Source organism: Zonotrichia albicollis, chromosome 3 (genome assembly GCF_047830755.1).
Source record: "Zonotrichia albicollis isolate bZonAlb1 chromosome 3, bZonAlb1.hap1, whole genome shotgun sequence".
NCBI classification, from domain to species: Eukaryota; Metazoa; Chordata; class Aves; order Passeriformes; family Passerellidae; genus Zonotrichia; species Zonotrichia albicollis.
The window spans coordinates 8,023,041-8,042,738 of NC_133821.1; the positions used below are offsets into that span (position 1 = coordinate 8,023,041).

Genomic DNA, 19,698 nt, shown 5'->3' on the forward strand with positions numbered 1-19,698 from the left:
TGGTGTGGGTGCAGGGGGTCAGGAGCTGCCCAGCCTCGGTAATTTGAAACTGCGCCCTGGCAGAGCCCTGGCTGGAGTCAGGGGCAGCATCCCTTTCTTTTAAAGCCACAGTTCTCCTTCAGGAATGTGAAAAACGCAATTTATGCATCATGTATGAGGTGTATGACTATCCAACAGGCTGTTGCGTTTAAGGGTTAATCCTTTGTTAACGGGGGTCCTTTTTCAGGCTCGTGCTGCCCAGAAAAAGGTGCCTGGACGTCCGTAATTGTATTTGTTGTCTCATATTGTCCTAATTCAAATTGTCCAAATTATTATTACTCTAATTGTATTACTATTTTTATAACCATTTTATTACTATTAAACTTTTAAAAATTTTGAAAACAAGTGACTGGGGTTTTTCACAAGAACAAAATAATAAATACGGATTCAGTCGATTAACACAGTCCAGAACCTTGGAGACTACCATTACTTCGGCCTGTACAGAGCAGTGCAGACAAATCAACAACAGCTAAAAAACTTTGTATGTTTTATACTTGAAGAAGCATTGCTTTCTGAAATTTACATTACTTTCAACTTAATGGTGCCTCTCTAGCAGTTCTGGCTGAAGAATTTTGCTGCAATTGTTGGGGAGAGTTTTGGCAAACTTAGATCAGACGTAATTAAACACCAGCTGTGTGTCCCCAGGGAATGTCAATATGGGGTGAGGAGAGTCCCCAAACCCAGCTATGTATTAATGGATACAGGCATGAGATACAGAACCAGTGGGTGAAAGTTTACACTCTAGATATTCCATATATATGATTTACAAGTACACATAAAGAAAAAAATCTCAAGATGTTCAATGCCTACATTGACAATAACCTAGATGTACTCAATTTACTGCATATTTAAGAACACTTACTGATGCAAGAAATTTTAAGTTAATTCCAAAATCTGAAGGAATCTGTCTTGAATACCTCTGAGAAAGGGTATGACCTAGGGTTGGGCCAAGGCCAGCTGTGTACCTTCCCCATTTTGGGGGGCTCTTTTCCCTTGTGGAAAGAGACATGGCATGTGCAGAATTATCTTACTGGCACATTCTGCCAAACAGGTCTCCAGGGCTGTGTCTATTACAGCATCCTCAGGAGAACTCTCCTGGCCACATTGCTTGACCATCTCAGCAGTCTCAGCAGTGTCATGAGTGCTGTCTGTCTGCAAACCAAGAGGGGAAATTTTGTAAGTGCCTGTCTTGTCAGAGAGAGCCCAGTGCCAGGAGGGAGCACCCTGGGGCTCCAGTCACAGCACACCCACAGGGAGCCTGGCTCTCAGCACCAAACCATGGCCTCACCACACTGCAGTGCAGCCACAGCCCTGCCACACACTTTCATTTGTGCTGGCTTCCACAGACACTGCACATCCCCATGCACAGAGTGCCTGGGGCTCCTGGGTGGCTACAGGGTGTGAGCCCCAGCAAAGAGCTGTACCCCAGCCAAGCAGAGCCATGGCCAGCCAAGCACCCTGGACCACTCAGCTACAGCCTGTGCTGTTTTCTCTCTTGGTCAGCTTGCAGCTCACCCATGTTTGGTACTCCCCTTCCTCTGCATCCTGTGGAATATGCACTTTAAAGCAGCTTCTCTAGCTTTCTGCAGGGGAAATGGGGGAAAAAGCTTTGGTTTGGGGCAGCAGCATGCTGCAGACCTGCCTAAAAGCACTGAAGCTATCAGTACACAGAAAGCATCAGGTCAGAAGCAGCCCTGCTTCTGTCTGTCACGAAAGCTGAACACTGCCCACCCACCACTTCTCTTTATTCAGTCAGCCCCAGTCCCACAAACTACCTAGCTCACATCAGTACTACCTGTTACCACATCTCCTTCCCATCTCCAGTTCTGCACGCCCCCACCTTCACTTCCATGCTGATTCTGCTCCTAAAAGGCACATTTGGCTCTTATGTACTGATTTTGCCTTTAGACGCTAATTGGAATGAACCATTTCAGGGGACACAGCTGGCTACGTCAAGGAAATAAGGATTTTTAAACTTGAACTACCATGTAACAAAGAAGTGCATTTTTTTGGAAACAGGTATAATAATAATAATAATAATAATAATAATAATAAACAACCTGTCTCTGTGGAATCTTTTTTTTTTTGACTAAATGAGAATCTGTTTGAAGAAAACATTTCCAAGCTAAATGAAAATGGATTTATATGCCACACACAAACTGTAGTACTCTACAATGTAACAAAATATGCAAGCTTAAGCAAATATACCACCTGCTACCACAGCAAGGGAACATGGTGGAATCCTGCTCAGAACACAGCATCTCATTATTGCAGCTGCATGTTTTACTACAGTGATTAGTGTGCACACAGCGGCACAATTAATTTCCAGTACTAACACCACCTTCATATAGTTTTTCACTTACAGTCTCAATTTTTGAATCTGTCATTCAAGAATTTTTGCAGGTTTTTGGAAACTCTCAACTGACCTTCCAACACAGACAAGACTGTAGATGATAAAAGGGCATGTGACATTTTTACTTCTGTTGTTACCTGGCCTAACAAGAGCAAGCTAACATAGCTACGTTATTATAGCTTCATTTTGGCTTATACCTTAAAACTTATTAAGTCATCTTTGTTCAGAGCAACTGAGGCAACCTTTCATAAATTTGTTGTATATACCATATATGTGTGTACAACACATGTATACAACAGATTTAACAATTATCTTTTCCTCTTGAAAAGGTCTATTTTCTATAAAATGCATCTTAACTTTACACTGGTGTAAACACTTATTCTGACAAATCCAGAAGCTTTCAGATTTGACTAATTTGTATTTTATCCAAGAATTAAGCAAGAAATGTGGGTCATGAAGAAAAATTATATGTAACATCTTAGATTTATTACCATATACTTCCAAAGATTTTATGGACAGCTATCACCTGAAGTATCTCTTACATTCATGCTCTCTTGGCAGCTAGAAACAACTTCAACCACTACTTAAAACAAAACCAACATGCTTTTTTTGCTGGCTTCTCATTCAAATCAGCAGCTAGAAACAGATGAGGAACACAAACCTCAATAGTCCCTTAAAAAAAAGGCCACCAATAATCCAGTTTTCTGAAATTCTCTGAACTCAACTTTCTACAAGAAGTGTTTTCTGATGAGTTTTTATTTTGAAAAGGAGGGGGGCAGTGCAGGCTAAACCCTAGAAAGCAAAGCAGAAGCAATAATCTCTTTATGGCAGTTCATGGTAAGGAAGTGACTCAGCTGAGGAAAATTACAGAGTCCATTTGGAGACGCTGATTCCAAGAGCACCAGGGTCTGCAGCCAGGAACATGGCACAGCTGCACTGCCAGAAATTCCAACCTTCACAAACACATAAGCCTGAAAAATACTATTTGCAGGAATTCTAAACAGTTTTGTCTATCTCTACAGCATTTTTGTTGTGAAAAGAAGATGTAAGGGAACTGAGGATATATCCTCAAGCTATTTCTCAAAAGGCCAAGCAAAAACAAAGAAGGGTTTTGTCATCAGTAAGTCAAATTAATTTCTAAGTCATTCAAAAACTGCATTATAACTTTCTTGAGTTTTGAATTCCCCTTCCACAAACTCAGCAAGCAGTCTATTCTGCCCTGTAAGCTATTGCACACAAAACTTGGAGGCAGCTCTTAGCACATTTAGAATTAATGCCACAATAACCAAGGGATGAAAAACCTCCAGCACCTTGAGTGTGCACTAGAGTAGTTTTTGATCTGCAGATCTACAGATTACTTTTAAAGGGTGGGCAAAGATATTAATTAAAGCAGGCTTGTGGACAGGATGCTTGCATCATCAAACATCATGAAACAAGAGGCTACACACATACAGCAAGAATCCTGGGGAACAAGTCTTGCACATCAAAAAATGTGTGTGCATCACTGCACGCTAATAATTCAAAATCACAATTCTTGTAATAAAAAACTACAGTGATTTTTAAGTATTATATGAACTAAAGAAGGATTGCATTGAAGAGTTTATTGGTAAACAAAGAGAACAGAAGGAAGGTATAGAAATGGCTCAGGCAAACAAGAAAATTATCTTAAGTCAAATCAGGCACACTATCTTTGTAATTAACATTTTTTCTTTACTAATTAACATCTTCTGTTCCTTCACAAGGATTCAAGAGTTCTCACAAGTGGGTAACCAAAACCATTCTGTGAAACAGAATTAGCCCTTCAACCACGGATTATTTAACCACAGAGAGTGCTGACAAGCAAGAATCCCAGAATGGCTGATCATAAGTTACCCCATTTTATCCCAAGAATTCAAACAGGGAACAGGTCTCCAAGATGCAATAACCTTCAGGGCTGGTTCTGCCCCTTCAAATGCTCTCTGATTCCCAGTGCCTGTGGCACTCCTAGGGGTGCAGGACACATCCAGGACCAGCAGTGCCTCTGGGATGGTGGAGCACAGCCCTGCAGCTGGCAGAGCCTCTCCAGCAAAACCCAGTGACATGGCAGGCAGGAAACAAAGCACTCCCTGCACCTCTGGGAGCAGTTCCTCCTGCTTTCCCTTCTTTTCCCTCCATGAAAGAACAAGAAATTGTGGTGATAATTTTGTTCTATTTCCCCTCAGGTGCAAATCAAGGCTAAAAGCTGCAAAAAGGTTTTGACAGTTAGAGGAAGAGTTTGTAAAGTTATAAGCTTGCAAAGGGGTTTAAATCTCATATCCTTCATTATCCGAAGAACAACAAAACATGTGGAAGTTACACTGAGGTTTACAGATGGCTGTCTTCTTGAGTTAACTGTATTACAGTACTTCAATTTAATTAGCAGCCATACCTATAGAAGCAGTACCATAATCCATGTGCTGTGAGTCAGAGCCTGAGCTGAGAGGGACCTGGAACTTTTGTTTTCTTTCCTGCTAGATGGGTTTGCATGCTGAAACATTACTCTGGTTTTTGCCTATGATACTGAAACCACTTTCATTTGCACTTTAAACAACCAAGAAGAAAATGTGATTGCTTACACAAATCCTTAAACTTGCATAATTGTTCAGATGTGGGAAGGTGTCTTCTTCTAGATAATAACATTTTTGAAATCAATGCACAGATGAAAGATGAAGTTGTCACTCTTCTAAAAACACACACTAATGAATTTTGAACTATGTCAGACAAGAACAAAGAGACAATGGTGTCTTTTCTTGTAAGTCAATTTATAATCTATAAAAGAACATGTCTTGGTCACAAATTTGTATGGGAAAGGAATTCACACTTCAAAAACTGAAACAAGGAGAGATGCTTACAAACGAGTTTGAAAATTTTGGAGTTAAAATTTTAATTTGGGAATAATTTTTCCTTTGTACTGAGAGCACCTTCATTCTCCAACAACAGCAAGGGGTCTTCAGCAGACTACAAGCAAGTTTCAGGTTCTGCAATACTTACTATTGCTGTTTGTAAGCAATACAGCTAATTAAATGCACACAGACTGTATGAGCAGATCCTGAATTATCTCAAAATGCTGCACAAAAACATTTAGAATACAAAATACATAGTGCATTTATACTGAAGAGGCATTATGTTTCTCCAATTAAAAAAAATTCTTCAGTGTTAATGTTCTCAAATAATATAAATTGCTTGCGTCAACAAACACAGTACAATTAGCTTGTTACCCTTAAACTGAGTTTAAAATAAGCAAATTGTTTGATGACTTTGATGTTTTCCACCCAAAATGTGCTGGCTAATTTTTCCATTCCAGTTCCCATTCCAATCTTTTAACTGCCTTAATCTCCTGCCCTCAGATGTTGACCTCCTAAGAACAGAGGTCAAAGGTTAGCACAGACAGACCTCAAAAGATCTGGACTATCAATTCATGCCTGAAAGATTTCTCTTCCACAAAAGAACTACTAAAAAAGCAAATTCCAAAATCCAACTCCACAGGCTGCATAAAATGTAAACTTGTTGATAAACTGCATTCATAAATATTCTAAAAAGATTGGATCTAAACAGTGTGAATTAATTTCTGTAGGATACAAAAATAAACCAAAGGCACAGACATGGAATAATGACGGAACTTCAAAGATAAAAAAGGAAAGCTGTAGACAGGGGAGAATTAAGAGTCTGCATCTTTAAGCACAGATATGTGTGTTTTAAATGTTTCTAATCTCTACATTTGAAAGTACCATTTTTCCACATCAGGCGTTTTTAAACACGATTTGTTTTCTTGTAAGGGTGAAAGTGTGAGATTAGCTGACTCAGTAAATGAAACAGCACCAGTTAATACAAATTTTAGTGATTATTAGTGAGACTACTGCCTCATTTTCTTGCAATAATCAACCACACAACAGATTCCTCACTGCTTGTTTGGTCAATGAGTGAACAGCTCTCATTAAAAAAAAAAGCCAGATGTTTCTTTTCTATGTATAAGAGAAATGTATAAAATTGTAAAGGAGAAAGATAACTTCAGGAGGCTCCAGGGAGGTAAAAATACAGAGATAATAAGAAAGAACCATTTGATAAAATTATTTCTGGCATCCAAGGAAAATTTGTTTGTTACACAATGAACATAAAGACAAAAATTCCAGAATTTCTCACTAGTGTAGTGAGTAATGATATTCCCACGTTTAAGAACATAAAATCACATTCAATTATTTACCATGTAAATTAAATGAGGATTATTTTTTTACTTAGAAAACAAAACTGCTCACACATTTAAAAATAATTATTAAAAGGAGGCGTAGGCACATATTTCTAACAATTATTATTTGACTGGCTAACCATTATTCTTCAAAAAACTATATCAAAACATAAGAACTTGAAAGAATTAGTCTGATAAACAGGAAAGGAGAGATTTTTCATTTACATACTAGAAAGCAGTGATTTATAAAAACTGGGGAGAAAGGAGGTAAATACAATGAAACCTTTAAAAAGGTAAATTAATAGGGTTACATCTGAGCTACACACAACTTCTAATCCTATTGCAACCATTGATGGCTCCTTCTCATTGATGGAAGCAGTAACACTGCACAATTCTGTAGTACAACTCATCTCACACACTGACACACTCACTATCGTTTTGTTTTACATTATTAGTTTAGCATAACAAAAAGGCAAAGATACTAATTTGAAACACTAGCAAATCAGAAATTGAATTTAAAACATGGAACTATTTCAGCTTTTTATACTGGTGAGAATATATTCATTTATCATTAAAAGAAATCAAAGCACTCTGGTTAAACTTTGATGCAAAGGCTGTTGCATCTTTAATTGAGCATTCTGTAGTTAGCTGTTGTTTGCAGAGCTGTCTAAAGTAAAATTAAATGTTTACCATTTAAACTATCCAACAGTTAAAAGGCTAAAACTCCAAGTGACTTCTAGAATAGAGGCAGCCATTCAACACAAGAACAGCAGAATTTAAATAAATTTTTGTACTTTCAGCTATTCATTGTAAAAGCTCTAGTGCTGGGAGAGTCAACATCGTAAGATTATAAATTAATGGAGATCAAAGAAAAGAAATTGTTTAGCTCACTCCCATATTTCATAGTGAACTTTCACAACTCTTTCCCCCTTCACCATTCCACTGTTAGTGAGCAAAGCCAGCTCCCTCTTCCCAATCAATAATGCCATGCATGGCTTGCTATTCCTCCAGCTTGGCCACAGCACCTCTGCTCTCCTGTGCAGTGTTCCACTTCCTACCTGAAACTCTTCATCCTCATCCTACAGCAAACTAAAACTAGTCCAAATCCCCAAACTAGTGAGAGGAGTATGCAGGCTAATTTCTACAAATCCTATTATCAACCCATTCATTATTTGAAAGAGATGGAAATAATTTAAACTGAAGCAACAGCCTGTGAAACCACATGTGAATTCTCCTATATTGCCTTTTCTCATTTGCTGCATGAAATACAAATTATTGCATCCTTCTTCCTTAGCCTACTGAATTCAATGCTTGAACTCACCACCAAATCCAGCTAAATCATGAACACAAAAAATACTGATTTTGGGGCTCTCACTATGATCTCTTCGTGCACTACAAACATTAATTACTTTGCAATGTCTCTACAAAACATGTGGTTTATTTGGTATCAAAGAAATGCACAGGATTCTGGAGCACAAGGAAAAAAAAAGCCAAAATTATTTTCCAGAGGAGGATTATTCTAAGTGCCCGATTTGAAATACCAGTGTCCTTGGAGCACTCACTGTTTTTTAGCACTTGATGCATTTAAGGCAACACTCAAACTGAGCAACTGTGAGGGCTGCACTTGGTGGTTCTGCAAGACAAACTCCAGATTGTCAGATGTGTTACGTTTGTCACCTGGTAAGCAAGGAACACACAATAAGCAGAATATTGCAGAAAGTCCCATTTCAGGCCAACCCTCCCAGATCCACTGGAATCACCACAGCTGCTGCAAGGCTGCAGAGCAGGAGCTCACATTCCACCTGTGCTCCAGCTCTTGACTTGCAGCAATTTTGCAAAATGCAGGAAAATTCAGTTGAATCCCTGACTGTGTGTGCAGGGAGATTCAGGTTTTTCTGTTAGTCCCTGAAGAGCAGCAGAACCACCAGCATTGAGACAACCATTTGGAGCCTGGAAAAGATCTGGGCTTCTCACATTGACACTCTTTTCAGTGGTCTCTTCTCTGTTCCCCAAGTCCTTTCTCATCCACCTCCTTCCTCATCTTCCCTGTGTTCCTCATCTTCCCATTCCTGCTTCTTCCTAATCTTCACCCTACCTTTTATCCTTGAAATACCTTCCTATTACCCTGCCTGAGGGATTGTGGATACCACAGGAGCATTTCTATTCAAGCTCCACTGTGTTTTCACTGAGCAGCTTGTCATAACCAGGAGAAGCAACTGTGAAGTCCCACTCAGTGCTGCTACTTCTGGATGGAGAATGCAACATTGCTGTGCAGGGGTGGCTTCAACTGGTGTGTTTTCCCTGAAATAAGAGTCCCTTTCCTGGTGTAAATATGCCCTTACAGACTCATGACTTCTTTCAGGACACAGCCTGTGTGTCACTACCTGCCTGACAAATGCTCCAGCTCAGGTGCTTGAGGTTTTGGGGGATGCACAGTGGGAAGAGCAGCATCGTGCCTGCACCACCACTGTGGAGATGACTACCTCTGTGACACATTCCTCTTATATAATGAGCTGCTGAGCTTCTTGGCAAAATAAGATATTGAAGTAAATTCACATTTTAAATTATTCATATTTAAGTAGGTTTGATCTTTAAGTGTCAAGGACAGAAACATGAAGCCACAGCTAATAAAAGAAACAGCTGTAGTGATTTGGAATTACATTACCACACAGTCTTTATTAATTTGAACTTAAAGGGCTCCAGAACTTTTATTCCTTCTAAAGAGCATCAGATTCATCCACAGTGGTAAATCAGAGGCAATGTTTCAGGGATATCTGATTTAGCAGATATGCTATAATTCATTTTTCTCCTGCTTTCAAGATTTTGGCATCTTTTTCAACAGGCCAAAATATATGACAATTATTTCCATCATCTGGAATCACCATTATAAGAGGGCCTCAGTGTTGTGTATTTATTACATTTTATGTTTTATTATTATGTTTTGAGTATGTTTGTTAGGTGATGCTGGAGTGCAACATATATTAAAAAAAAAAACAAGGAAACGCAATAGTTTTCCTAAAATAGGAGATCTGGGGTTTAGCTGTTTAATTACACTGAATATTTCTGTCATAAAATACAGCACAGGCAGTCTGCACCTTTAGAAAAGGCAGCTTATCCTGTGAGCAGGTCTGTTCCCAGTTCATTGACAGCTACAGCATCACACGTGAGTGTGATTCAATTACTAGAGATGGAATTGATAGAATATCAAGTTTGAAGTAACTTTGCTGTCCCAAACCAGCTCTCCTAGTCCATTTAACTTCAATTCAAATGTCCTCCATGGCATGCCACCATGTGTCATTCAGCTCTTTCACTGAAAGCAGCACAGTCTGTAGTCAGGATCAGCATCAACTTAAAACAGAATTTTCACAATCTGGACAATATCTTCAAATAATTCTCTGTTCCCTCCTATTTTCAAAGCACAAGAGTATTTACTGATTTGGCCCCTGAAAATGATGCACTTTTTTGTTTATTTTTGTCTACTTGAAAATAGTATAGTAGTAAGAAATTAAACACTGAGAAACAAATTTGAATTAAAGAAGAAGATGCCAGTTATATCAGGAAGATTTTTTTTAGAAACAGAAAGATTTTTGGAAAATTATTTACTGAGATACTTTTAACATATACTCTCCTGGATTTATGCATAATGTCTGTTAAATTGAGCAAAGTTCTCAATTCTTTTTGCTTCTGAACTCCTTCTGGTATGTGTAATCATTAGTACAGTAAGAATGCAGTGGGATCATTAGGTGTATCAGTGCAGGCAAAAGCCTGAATATACACTGAGAGTTTACTGTAAGTGAGAGAGAGCTCACACTGTGATTAAAGAGAGTGCAATAGTCAGAAAACATGAAGCCCAGAGAAGCCACCCGATTAAAGAAAAATATTCTGCGTTCCAAAAACAGTGTATGTACTTAAGAAACCCATCTGCTGAGCAGGGACAGCTTTACTCAACATGAGGCTGCACAGAAATGACACCTTCCTACTCACTTCATCTGTTCCTGGTATGTTTTCAGAATTGAATCTACTTACTTTAGCATCAAATTTGGATTTCTTATTATAAACACTGTGAAAAATTTGGGGCCTCTCTCTTCTTAACTGTACATGCATACAAACAGATACCAAAAAACTTTTTCCAGGCTCTACTCTGTTCTAGGCTTGCAGTGATGACAATCACACTTGGATGTTGCTTAGCAGAATCATGGCTACCAGGTTCCAGGCTCTTCCCTTGGCACAGATATTTGCATTTACTTGAAGCACATGAAAAGCCCCACCAGAAAACACATGGTGGAGAGGCAGCACATATTTTTGCATCTTTTGATGATTTGCAGGCCTAAGTGCAAAGCCCAATTCCTGCTTGCACCCAAGTGTGCAGGCTGAAACACTGCATGGTCATGCAAGTTCACCAACAATGGAGGATCTGAAAAGAGATCTTACTTTAAATGGCCTTGTGATGAATTTGGTAGTTAAATTATCTGAAACCAAAATATGGCCTTTCAAATGAATGGGGATTGCTTGTGTAAGCACCCAGCACATTCCAGTGTGCCAGGGTACCCCAAAATATCTAACTGACCTTGAATCAAATTAAGCTCTGTAGCCTACAAAGCCAAGGGCACTTGGCTTTGCAAATCTAACCATGATTTAAAATTTTGAATGGGATTTCTTCCATGTCTTCTGAAAAACAAAACCTTATATTCAAATATTATATATGCTGTTATTCACAACTGTAATCATTTTCTACACTTTGCTCCAACATGCAAGCATTGATCTTTCAGCTCTGCATCCTGGCTCCTGACTGCTTGAGCTACAGAACTATGGAAGAGAAATCCAGTATTTTTTGAGAAAGGCAGCTCCCAGTGCTGTATGTTGGATCTGGGGGTAGAAGCTAGCCTGTCTTCCAAGAGGTGAGGTTCTCCTGCTTCTGCTCTCACTCTGGAACACTTTCCCACAGTTCTACACCAGGCATTTCAGGAAGACTGGTTTAGTTACACCCTGTGCCAGAGCAGAAATCATGACACACAATGTGTGGTCCATGGGTATTGGGAGCGATACACACCAGGCAGTGGCAGTTGTTTTCTCTTTTCTCCCTTAAGCCACTTTCTTTTCTTTTTTTTTTTTTTTTTTTTTTTCATGCCAAAAATACTTGTTCTTGAAGATCTGATTCTGTTCTTAGACTGGACAGGCCAAGTCCTGGAAGCACACTGTGTGTTTGTTGTGCAGGAGGGCTGTGAGTGCTGAGCTCCCTTTAAACACAGATGGATGATGTAGATTTTAACAAGGGCTGTCTAATGAATATATGCAGTAACACTTTTCAGAGGCTTCTGACTTGGATGGGTCTGCACAAAGACAAGCAAAGATTGACTTCCTGCCCTAGAGATCCATCTCCAAGCCAGCTTTCAAGCCTCCAAGCCACAGCACCAACTGGTAGCTATTTTTAAAGTTACCTACTTTTTAACCCTACCAACAAGACCCTCTGGTGTTCCGGTTTTATCTCACACCTGGAATACTCAAAATGTTGCTAAAACTTCCAAAGTGTTGCCAACCTGAGGAAAAAAACCAAGGATAAAAAAATTTGTCCCTAATGTTTGTAGCCCTGTTAAGGTAAAACCTTCATAAAGTACCTGGAGTATTGCAAAGCTCTCAAGGTAGTTTTTTGTTTTCTTTTATAGATATATATATATATATATTTTTAATTCAGCATTCTGAAGTTCCTGTTACAAGCATTTCATGCCAGTTTAGTGGCTTATTATGGCACAGTCAGCAAATATCAGTCCTAAAATTATGTAAGGAAGCATTACTCAGAGCCATTCTAACCCATTGTCTAGACATGTAAATTGTTAACTCTATAAAACTCTGCACAAATAATACCAAGCTTTGCTTGAGGATCCAAAAGGAACTTGCATCCAGCAAATTCAGGGACTTAACACTTCATCTAATTTGTCTTTTGCACATTAGTTGTTGATACTGAAGGAATGTTTAAACCACTATTGCCAGAGATAGAATGCAATACCTCCCTGCTTTTTACAGTCTCTCCTTAAATATGTGCCAGTGTTGGAAAGATGGTAGTAGGCCAGAGGGACCTCATTTCATAGGGTAATTTTCACATAAGAGAACAAAATTATGGCTGTCTTTCCATTCTAAGTTTAAAAGGTTGTCTCAGACAACACTGGAAAGAGCAACTAAACACCTAACAAAATAAATCATTACGATGCAGGGAAAGAGCAAGCAGTCAAAAAAATGCCCTATGCTTGAAAAATGGGAAAAGCAAGAATGAAAATTGGAATGAAGAGATTCTTGCCATCTAACACCAGCTGCAAGGGAATCATAGAGGAGGTGTTCATGTTCTAATTGCTGAAACACCGCCCTTGAGTAATGTCCTTATGCAAGGTTGTATTTCTAAGAAACTGGTGCAAACCATGCAATATTTGCATTACTTGTGTGTCAGTTTCCTCTTTAAAAAATGGCAGAACTGTGAATGCAGTCTACATTGAAAAGGAGTAGGAAAAATTCACCATCTCACAGTAACATGCTGACACCATTTTGTGCCAAAGGCGACAACTCCCTGAACTTGTTGTCCATTTCCCTGGCTGGATGACTCAGTTTGCCCATTCCCCACCTCACCCCAGTGCCCAGAGCAGTCCCTGGGGCTGGCCAAGTGATGTATCCCCATTGTCAGAGCTGTGTGTGGTGACAGCCAGCCTGGCCTCGCTCACTCTCAGCAGAAGGGACTGACAGGCTGTCCCCACCCATCTGCTGAGTAGGGGCTTCATGTGCTTCTCCCACGTTGGCACTAGCTCAGGGCTCTCCTGCCCAGCCCATACCACTCCCATTGTTCACACCTCCTTCACAAAAACCTGCTTGGTTCAAGCCAATGGAGGCTTTTCTATGAAAGTTAGATTATACACTTGAGTGTGATTCAATCAGTAGAGATGGAATTGATATAATATCAAGTTTGAAGTAACTTTGCTGTCCTAAACTAGCTCTCCTAGTCCATTTAACTTCAATTCAAATGTCCTCCACGGCATGCCACCATGTGTCATCCCCTCCTGTATCACACCAGCTTAGTGGATGTTTGTGCAGATCACGAGCTTTTAAAGAAGACCTTTAAGATTTTCTTAATATAGTCTGACTTCAGATCATCCACAAAATGTCTTCAGATATTAAAACCATTTTCTGTCTGACTCAGACACAAACTAGTTTTAAGTGACAGTTCATCCAGGGAGAATTATATTATTTAATTACAACCCCTCCTTCCCTAAGTGGCTCTATTTCCACCCTGTGGGTGGTTTAGAACTCTGTTCTTCTTCATTTGAAAATTATGGGTTTGGTCACATTCAAGAGTTACTAGTGAACATCATTTATAACATCTTAACACAAAACCACTTCTTTTCTAATTGCTCCTCCTTCATATTTATCTATATTGGAATAAAAGTTTTCAAAGTGCTGTATCCATGCTGCAGCACTGATTACTGTTTAGCCAGCTGAGCTGCAAATATGTGGCTGTTTCACCAGTCATATCCCAGGGTGTAATTCAGCATCACCAGCGGCAATGGTTCTTTGAGCTCCATCATTTGAAGCAGCTCCCAAATCTCTTCCTCACAGCTCACTTGCAGGGCTGCACTATAAACCAAGCCAGTGAAATATTTCATGTCAATGTCCAATCTCACAATGTAGTATTTATTTATTACATGTTTAAATCTAAACCACTTACTGACACAGGTCACCTGTACTAGGAAGTTTCTAGGCCACAAGTGTGATGTTAGCAGAAGGTATCAGAGGACTGAAATTACATAAATTAGAATTGGGAGATGGAGTTATACTCCTAATTATTTCTTCCTTGTTCCCTTCTTCTTGATTTATTTTATTGCTTCCATTTTGGTGTAAAGATTTCAAAACCAAAAAATGAAGAAAAAAAAGAAAGCTGTCAACCTCCCCATCTCCCCCAGAACACTCCACATGAAGCAAGTGCCAAGCTAAGCAAATGCAGCGTAACTGACACTCTGCTAAAAAAGTGTCCAAGTTTGAGCTCCTAGCAGGAATATTTACAGATACTGGGTAATACCTCTAGGTCCCAAAGATAACTCTAGCTTCTAGTCCTGTGAGCACCATGCACCTTTATTAATATTGTCCCAAAGGACTGTGGGTCAAATTATTTACATGTACACTGCACTAAAGAATATTCTCCCATCTATATAAATAATTACAACTCATAAAAGAGTCCTTTACCTGGTTTATTTTAGGTGACATAGAAACACTGGGAGTGCTTGTTAAAAAAAAAAAGAAAGTAGTGTAATTTTTTTTCCTTCTTCCCTTTTTCCTCTCAACTTTTCTCTGCTGGGTTAGGTTCTCATTTCATTTGTTCTACTCTAAACCATAGATGTCTCAACAAATTACTAAGTACTTGATTAAGTGTGATTTCAGAGTGCTTCATCTTTTCTGCATCAGATGCCCGTGGTCATTCCTAGAGAGCAGCACAGCACACTTTTGTGCCAGCTCACTGCCAGAGCTGAGCAAAGCACACTGTGATGGAATGTGTTAAGAGCTCCTACAGAGCTGCACCTGGTTACAGTGCAAATCCTCATAAATATCATCCCTGCAAGGTCCCCACAGCAACAATACTGCAAATTACAGGGACCCTGAGTCTACCATGGAAGCCTCACAAAATCCACCAACGTTGGTAACCTCACTGTCAGGACTTTTTCTCCTCCCTGCCTGTACATATTGCTGCTTTTCTGGTTTTTCTCCCCCCACCTTTGCTATCTCTAACTCCTCTCAGTAATTAGAGTAACAGAATCCATCAAATGGGATCCAGACAAAAAGATGCACTGAGGCTGGGCCCTCACACTCTTAGACTGGTAACATAAAAAGAGATGAACACAAGAAGTTGGAATTAGCTTTCATAAATGGAGGCAGTTCTCAGTACAAGAGAACAATCTTGTAAAATCTTCAAGAAACTTTTCACTAGACATGTTGGAGGTGCACCTTTTTAATTGTCTAGGCATTCAAAACTAATTTTCCTTCAAGCAAAGACACTGCTTTTCACTGAGTGATAATGTCAATGCTACTTCAAACATTTCAAATTTCAGCCTTTTTGGGTGTCTTATGACTTAAGTGTAAGAATTCTGAGACAGAAGTGGGTAGATGTTTTTGCCCACATTTTCACATTCAAATTAATTCAAATTAATTTTAAATTCTCCCTTTTTTAAAAGGCAAGTGAACATTAGAGAGTACACTGTCTCATAGATCAGCCCCACACACTGTTTTCCAGGGTATATCTGTTCAACTTTTTCTATGCTTTAGCTATGAAAAAACATGATTGAAAGCAGAATTCATCTCATTTTATTTTAGAGGTTTGTAAGTGAAGCATTTACAGGATTGGAGCTAGGATCCCTTTGTAATCCCTGAAGAGGAACAGCAGTAAGGTAAGATACCACCCCAACATTTTATGTGCTTGAGATGAATTCCATTTGGAAAGTTCTGCTTCCCCCTGCATCGACTACTCTGTGTACTACAGATTGTTCAAATCCCTGCCTCTTTCAATATGTACTGTTCCCTCACTGCCTATTTCAACCAGCCCATTTCAATTTCAAGGTTTCTGAAGCAAGGATTGTCTTCCTTCATATACATGTGCAACAAATAGGTAAACAGGATCACACCAGCATGACTGTGGCCTTTATTTGCTGCCAAAGTATGAAACATCAAAAACAGTGGTAATGCTAATACCCTGAACAGATTAGCAATTAGAATTCATGGAAAAAAAAACAATTATTTAAACAAGAATAATACTGAAAGCTTATGGTGAAATAACAAAAAAACCTCCCCAAAAAAACACCCCCCAAAAAACCCCACCACACCACAAAAAACCAGCCATTGCATGCAATATCACTCTATAAGGCCAGATATGGAGAGCAATCAAAAAGAAAGCTTTGTCCAGCTTACACAGTCCTTGTTGTGGTTATGGACTCAGATCTGTTCCAGCAGCAATAAATTTTCTTTATGGCTTTTAGCTTTTACAAAGGAGGTGAAAGAGGGACAAATATCATGTTGTATCATGTTGTCTCCACTCCTTAACTAAAAAAAAAATTAAAATGGGGTGGGTGGGACAAAAAAAAAGGGCTTTTAACAGAAGTGAGGACAAGTGGAGTTCATCTGTGGCTAGTAAAGGTTCCGGATCCCAAATTTCTCAAACCTGGGCTACACTGCCTTTCAAGGTGACCCTATCTCTCCTAAGCTACGCTTTGCTTCAGAATGTGCAAAGGAAGAGAGCCATCACTTCTCAGTCATGCCATACATTAAATATTGCAGGCAGAACTGGCTGTTCTTACTAGGATTCTCACAAAGTATGTATTCCCCTTGGCCTCAGTCATTACAGGTCAGGGGAACAGCATGAGGAAAAAGGGTGAATTCACCTAAACAAATAAATAAATACATAAGCTTTTCAGCAGAAAGGCTGTCCTTGGTGAACCAGGTACAGGTGGCTTTGTAGTGGAGAGGATTCAGAATTTCTTGAAGCCATCAGAAGTAGAAAATAAAGGGTAACAGTGCAGTGCAAGTCAAACTGCTGCACATGTGTAGAGACAAGTGCAGCAATCAAAATTAACCTGAAATTTGTAAAGCATAATTACAACAGCCCCTGAGACCAACAGGAATTAAAACCTCTGAAACACCTTATTCTCTGTTCACTAAGCAAAAATGTAATTAACCAAATTATATACATCTCAACCCTTACTGCAGCACCCACATTTTTTTCCATATAAAGCTACTGATGCAGTTTAATGATACTTTGATAGTCTCTTCAGCATGCACAATTCTCACCTAAACATGACATTATTTCACCTGTGTTCAGACTGATCTCTCTCCAGTCTACGAGCAATATCTTCAAAATAATAAAATATTCCTCTGCAGGCACCCTCTAATTTAATAAAACCTTCTCAAGTAAAACTCTTCAGTGGGTGACTGATGTAGTTGTATGGATATAGCTTTAATAAAATTACTAAGCAACATGTAAAAGCCAAATGTACACAGAAAGGTTTCCTTTCAGAAACAAATAAATGCTGAAAACACAATTTCAAAAAAAACTTGCAAAAGGAAAAAAGGGGGAATAACAAAGTAAGGTAATTACCTATCTCCCTTTGGTTTTCTTTTTTGTACTGTCTTCCCTTTGGGTCGTCTTTCACTTCCTAAACAGGGGCTCCCCCCAGGGCCTGTTACCCGTATTGATTCAAGGCCTTTGGAAGATTTCTTAAAAGTAAATTCCACAGGTTCTCCTTCTTTTAGGCTTCTAAATCCTTCCATGTAAAGCTTGCTCTGTAAATAGGAAAAACACCATTGGTTACCATTGCCTTAAAAACAGTATTTACATTTATAATCAACAGGACAAATTACCCCATGTACCATCCTACAACACACACAAGTTGAGTAACAGCTTCCTCTGCATGAGCTGTAGCAGATATTACAAATTATAGTCCTGGATACACTGAAAACCCCATTCAACACTAAACAAGTAAAAATAACCTATTTTCAGTATCAGCAAAACTGAAATAACATTTTCCTTTTCTGTGATGAATGCTACAGATGAAGCAGAAAAAAATGCTGTATTCTTAAAGCCCTTAAAAACTCTTAAGTGGTCTCAGGAAGTGAAATGGTCTGGAAAGAGAGCAAGTGCTCACTTCAGAGCAAATTAATTTATGAACAAAGTTTTAATAATTTGCATTCTTTATATCTGAGACATGGGTCTGCTGCTCTGAAAATGAATCAAAGACACAGCAAGCATGAGAGGCACGAGGAAGGCACTCTGAACAAAGTCTGCTGACATGGGCAATTCAAATATCCCAAGTGAGCTGTTGAATTTCTGTTGACTACACCAAAAAACCTTACCTACCTAGCATGATTTATGTACGGGTTTATATTTTCATTCACAGAAAAGGAAATTCTTATCATCAGGGCAAGTGAAATAAATACTGATAAATATTTTAATAATACACTGCAGCAGAAAAATCTTGGACAAGCTGAAATCAACAGGAGCTTACCACTGATTCTGATACAATGAAAATTTTCATCATGATTCCAAACAAATTATGTACAATAGTAAGTAAGCATTCCAGGACAAATCTGATTAATCAAACTCTTAAATAAAATGATAATTGAGTTAAATGACAAGGAGGCTTTTAGGGGTGGTGGAGATACAGTGGTTGCAGTACACTTTTATTGCAGAAATTACACGGTACATGAATGAAAGCAGTTGGACTCACAGAGAATACTACAAAATACCCCAATTTACACACATTTGGGGGCCTTTCAGGAGAGTTATAACACATATTTTCTTCCTTTGCTCATGAATTCCTCAAAGGAAAGAGAAAAAAATGTATCCTGACTGATTCTTAATCCATTCTCTGACATTCACTCGGCTGAACCACGGAGTCCAGAAGGAAATCTCCACTGCAGGTGCCACCCCAAGTCAGCCACATGTCAAAAAAAGCCAAGTGACACAAAACCTGTATCTGTTACTTGCCAAGTGCAACTAGGAACATGTAGAAATCAGCTGGCAATCCTGACCTGGGCTCTCTGTGCCCACTGATGGAGCTCTGCAGCACCAGACACTGTTCTAGCAGAGCACAAGAACTGACACCGGTCACTGTTTCCACACAGAGAGGGAGCTGGCTTCTCCACAAGGATGCACAGAGAACAGGACCAAGAGCAAGAGGAGTTCCCCTTGAGCTGCTACAGACCAAACTAGTTTCAGACATAAGGAGAAATTGCTCACTATAAAAAGAATTAAACAGAGAAGCCCAAAGTAATAGCTCCCTTTGCTGGAAATATTCAAGACTTGTCTTACCAGGGCACTGAATAACCCAATCCAAGGCCCTGCTTTCAGCAAGATGCTCAACCAGATGTTCAAATCAAGAGGAGCCTTCCAAGCCAGGCTTTCTTTCGGTTCTGATTTATTAACCCAGTGATGGTGAGCCTGGAGAACAGGATTACAGTTCCTGGTTCTGCAGCAGAGCAACCTTGGGACACCTGTGTCACTGAACTCTTCCCTGTTTTTCTGAAGAGGGGTGCCACTGAAAAGTCTATTTCTCACAGCACTAATAGATTAAATTATAAAATAATT

General features: G+C 39.2%; 1 protein-coding gene across 7 annotated transcripts in view; it reads right to left on the reverse strand.

Moving 5' to 3' along the window:
- Nucleotides 1–19,698, reverse strand: part of LIN28B (lin-28 homolog B) — a 99,125-nt gene that overhangs the window by 23,844 nt on the left and 55,583 nt on the right. For all 7 annotated transcript variants that reach the window (XM_074536561.1, XM_074536559.1, XM_074536558.1 and 4 more), the window contains one exon: nt 17,710–17,894. In XM_074536561.1, the coding sequence (XP_074392662.1) occupies nt 17,710–17,894 (185 nt within the window). The remainder of the gene's footprint in view (nt 1–17,709; nt 17,895–19,698) is intronic.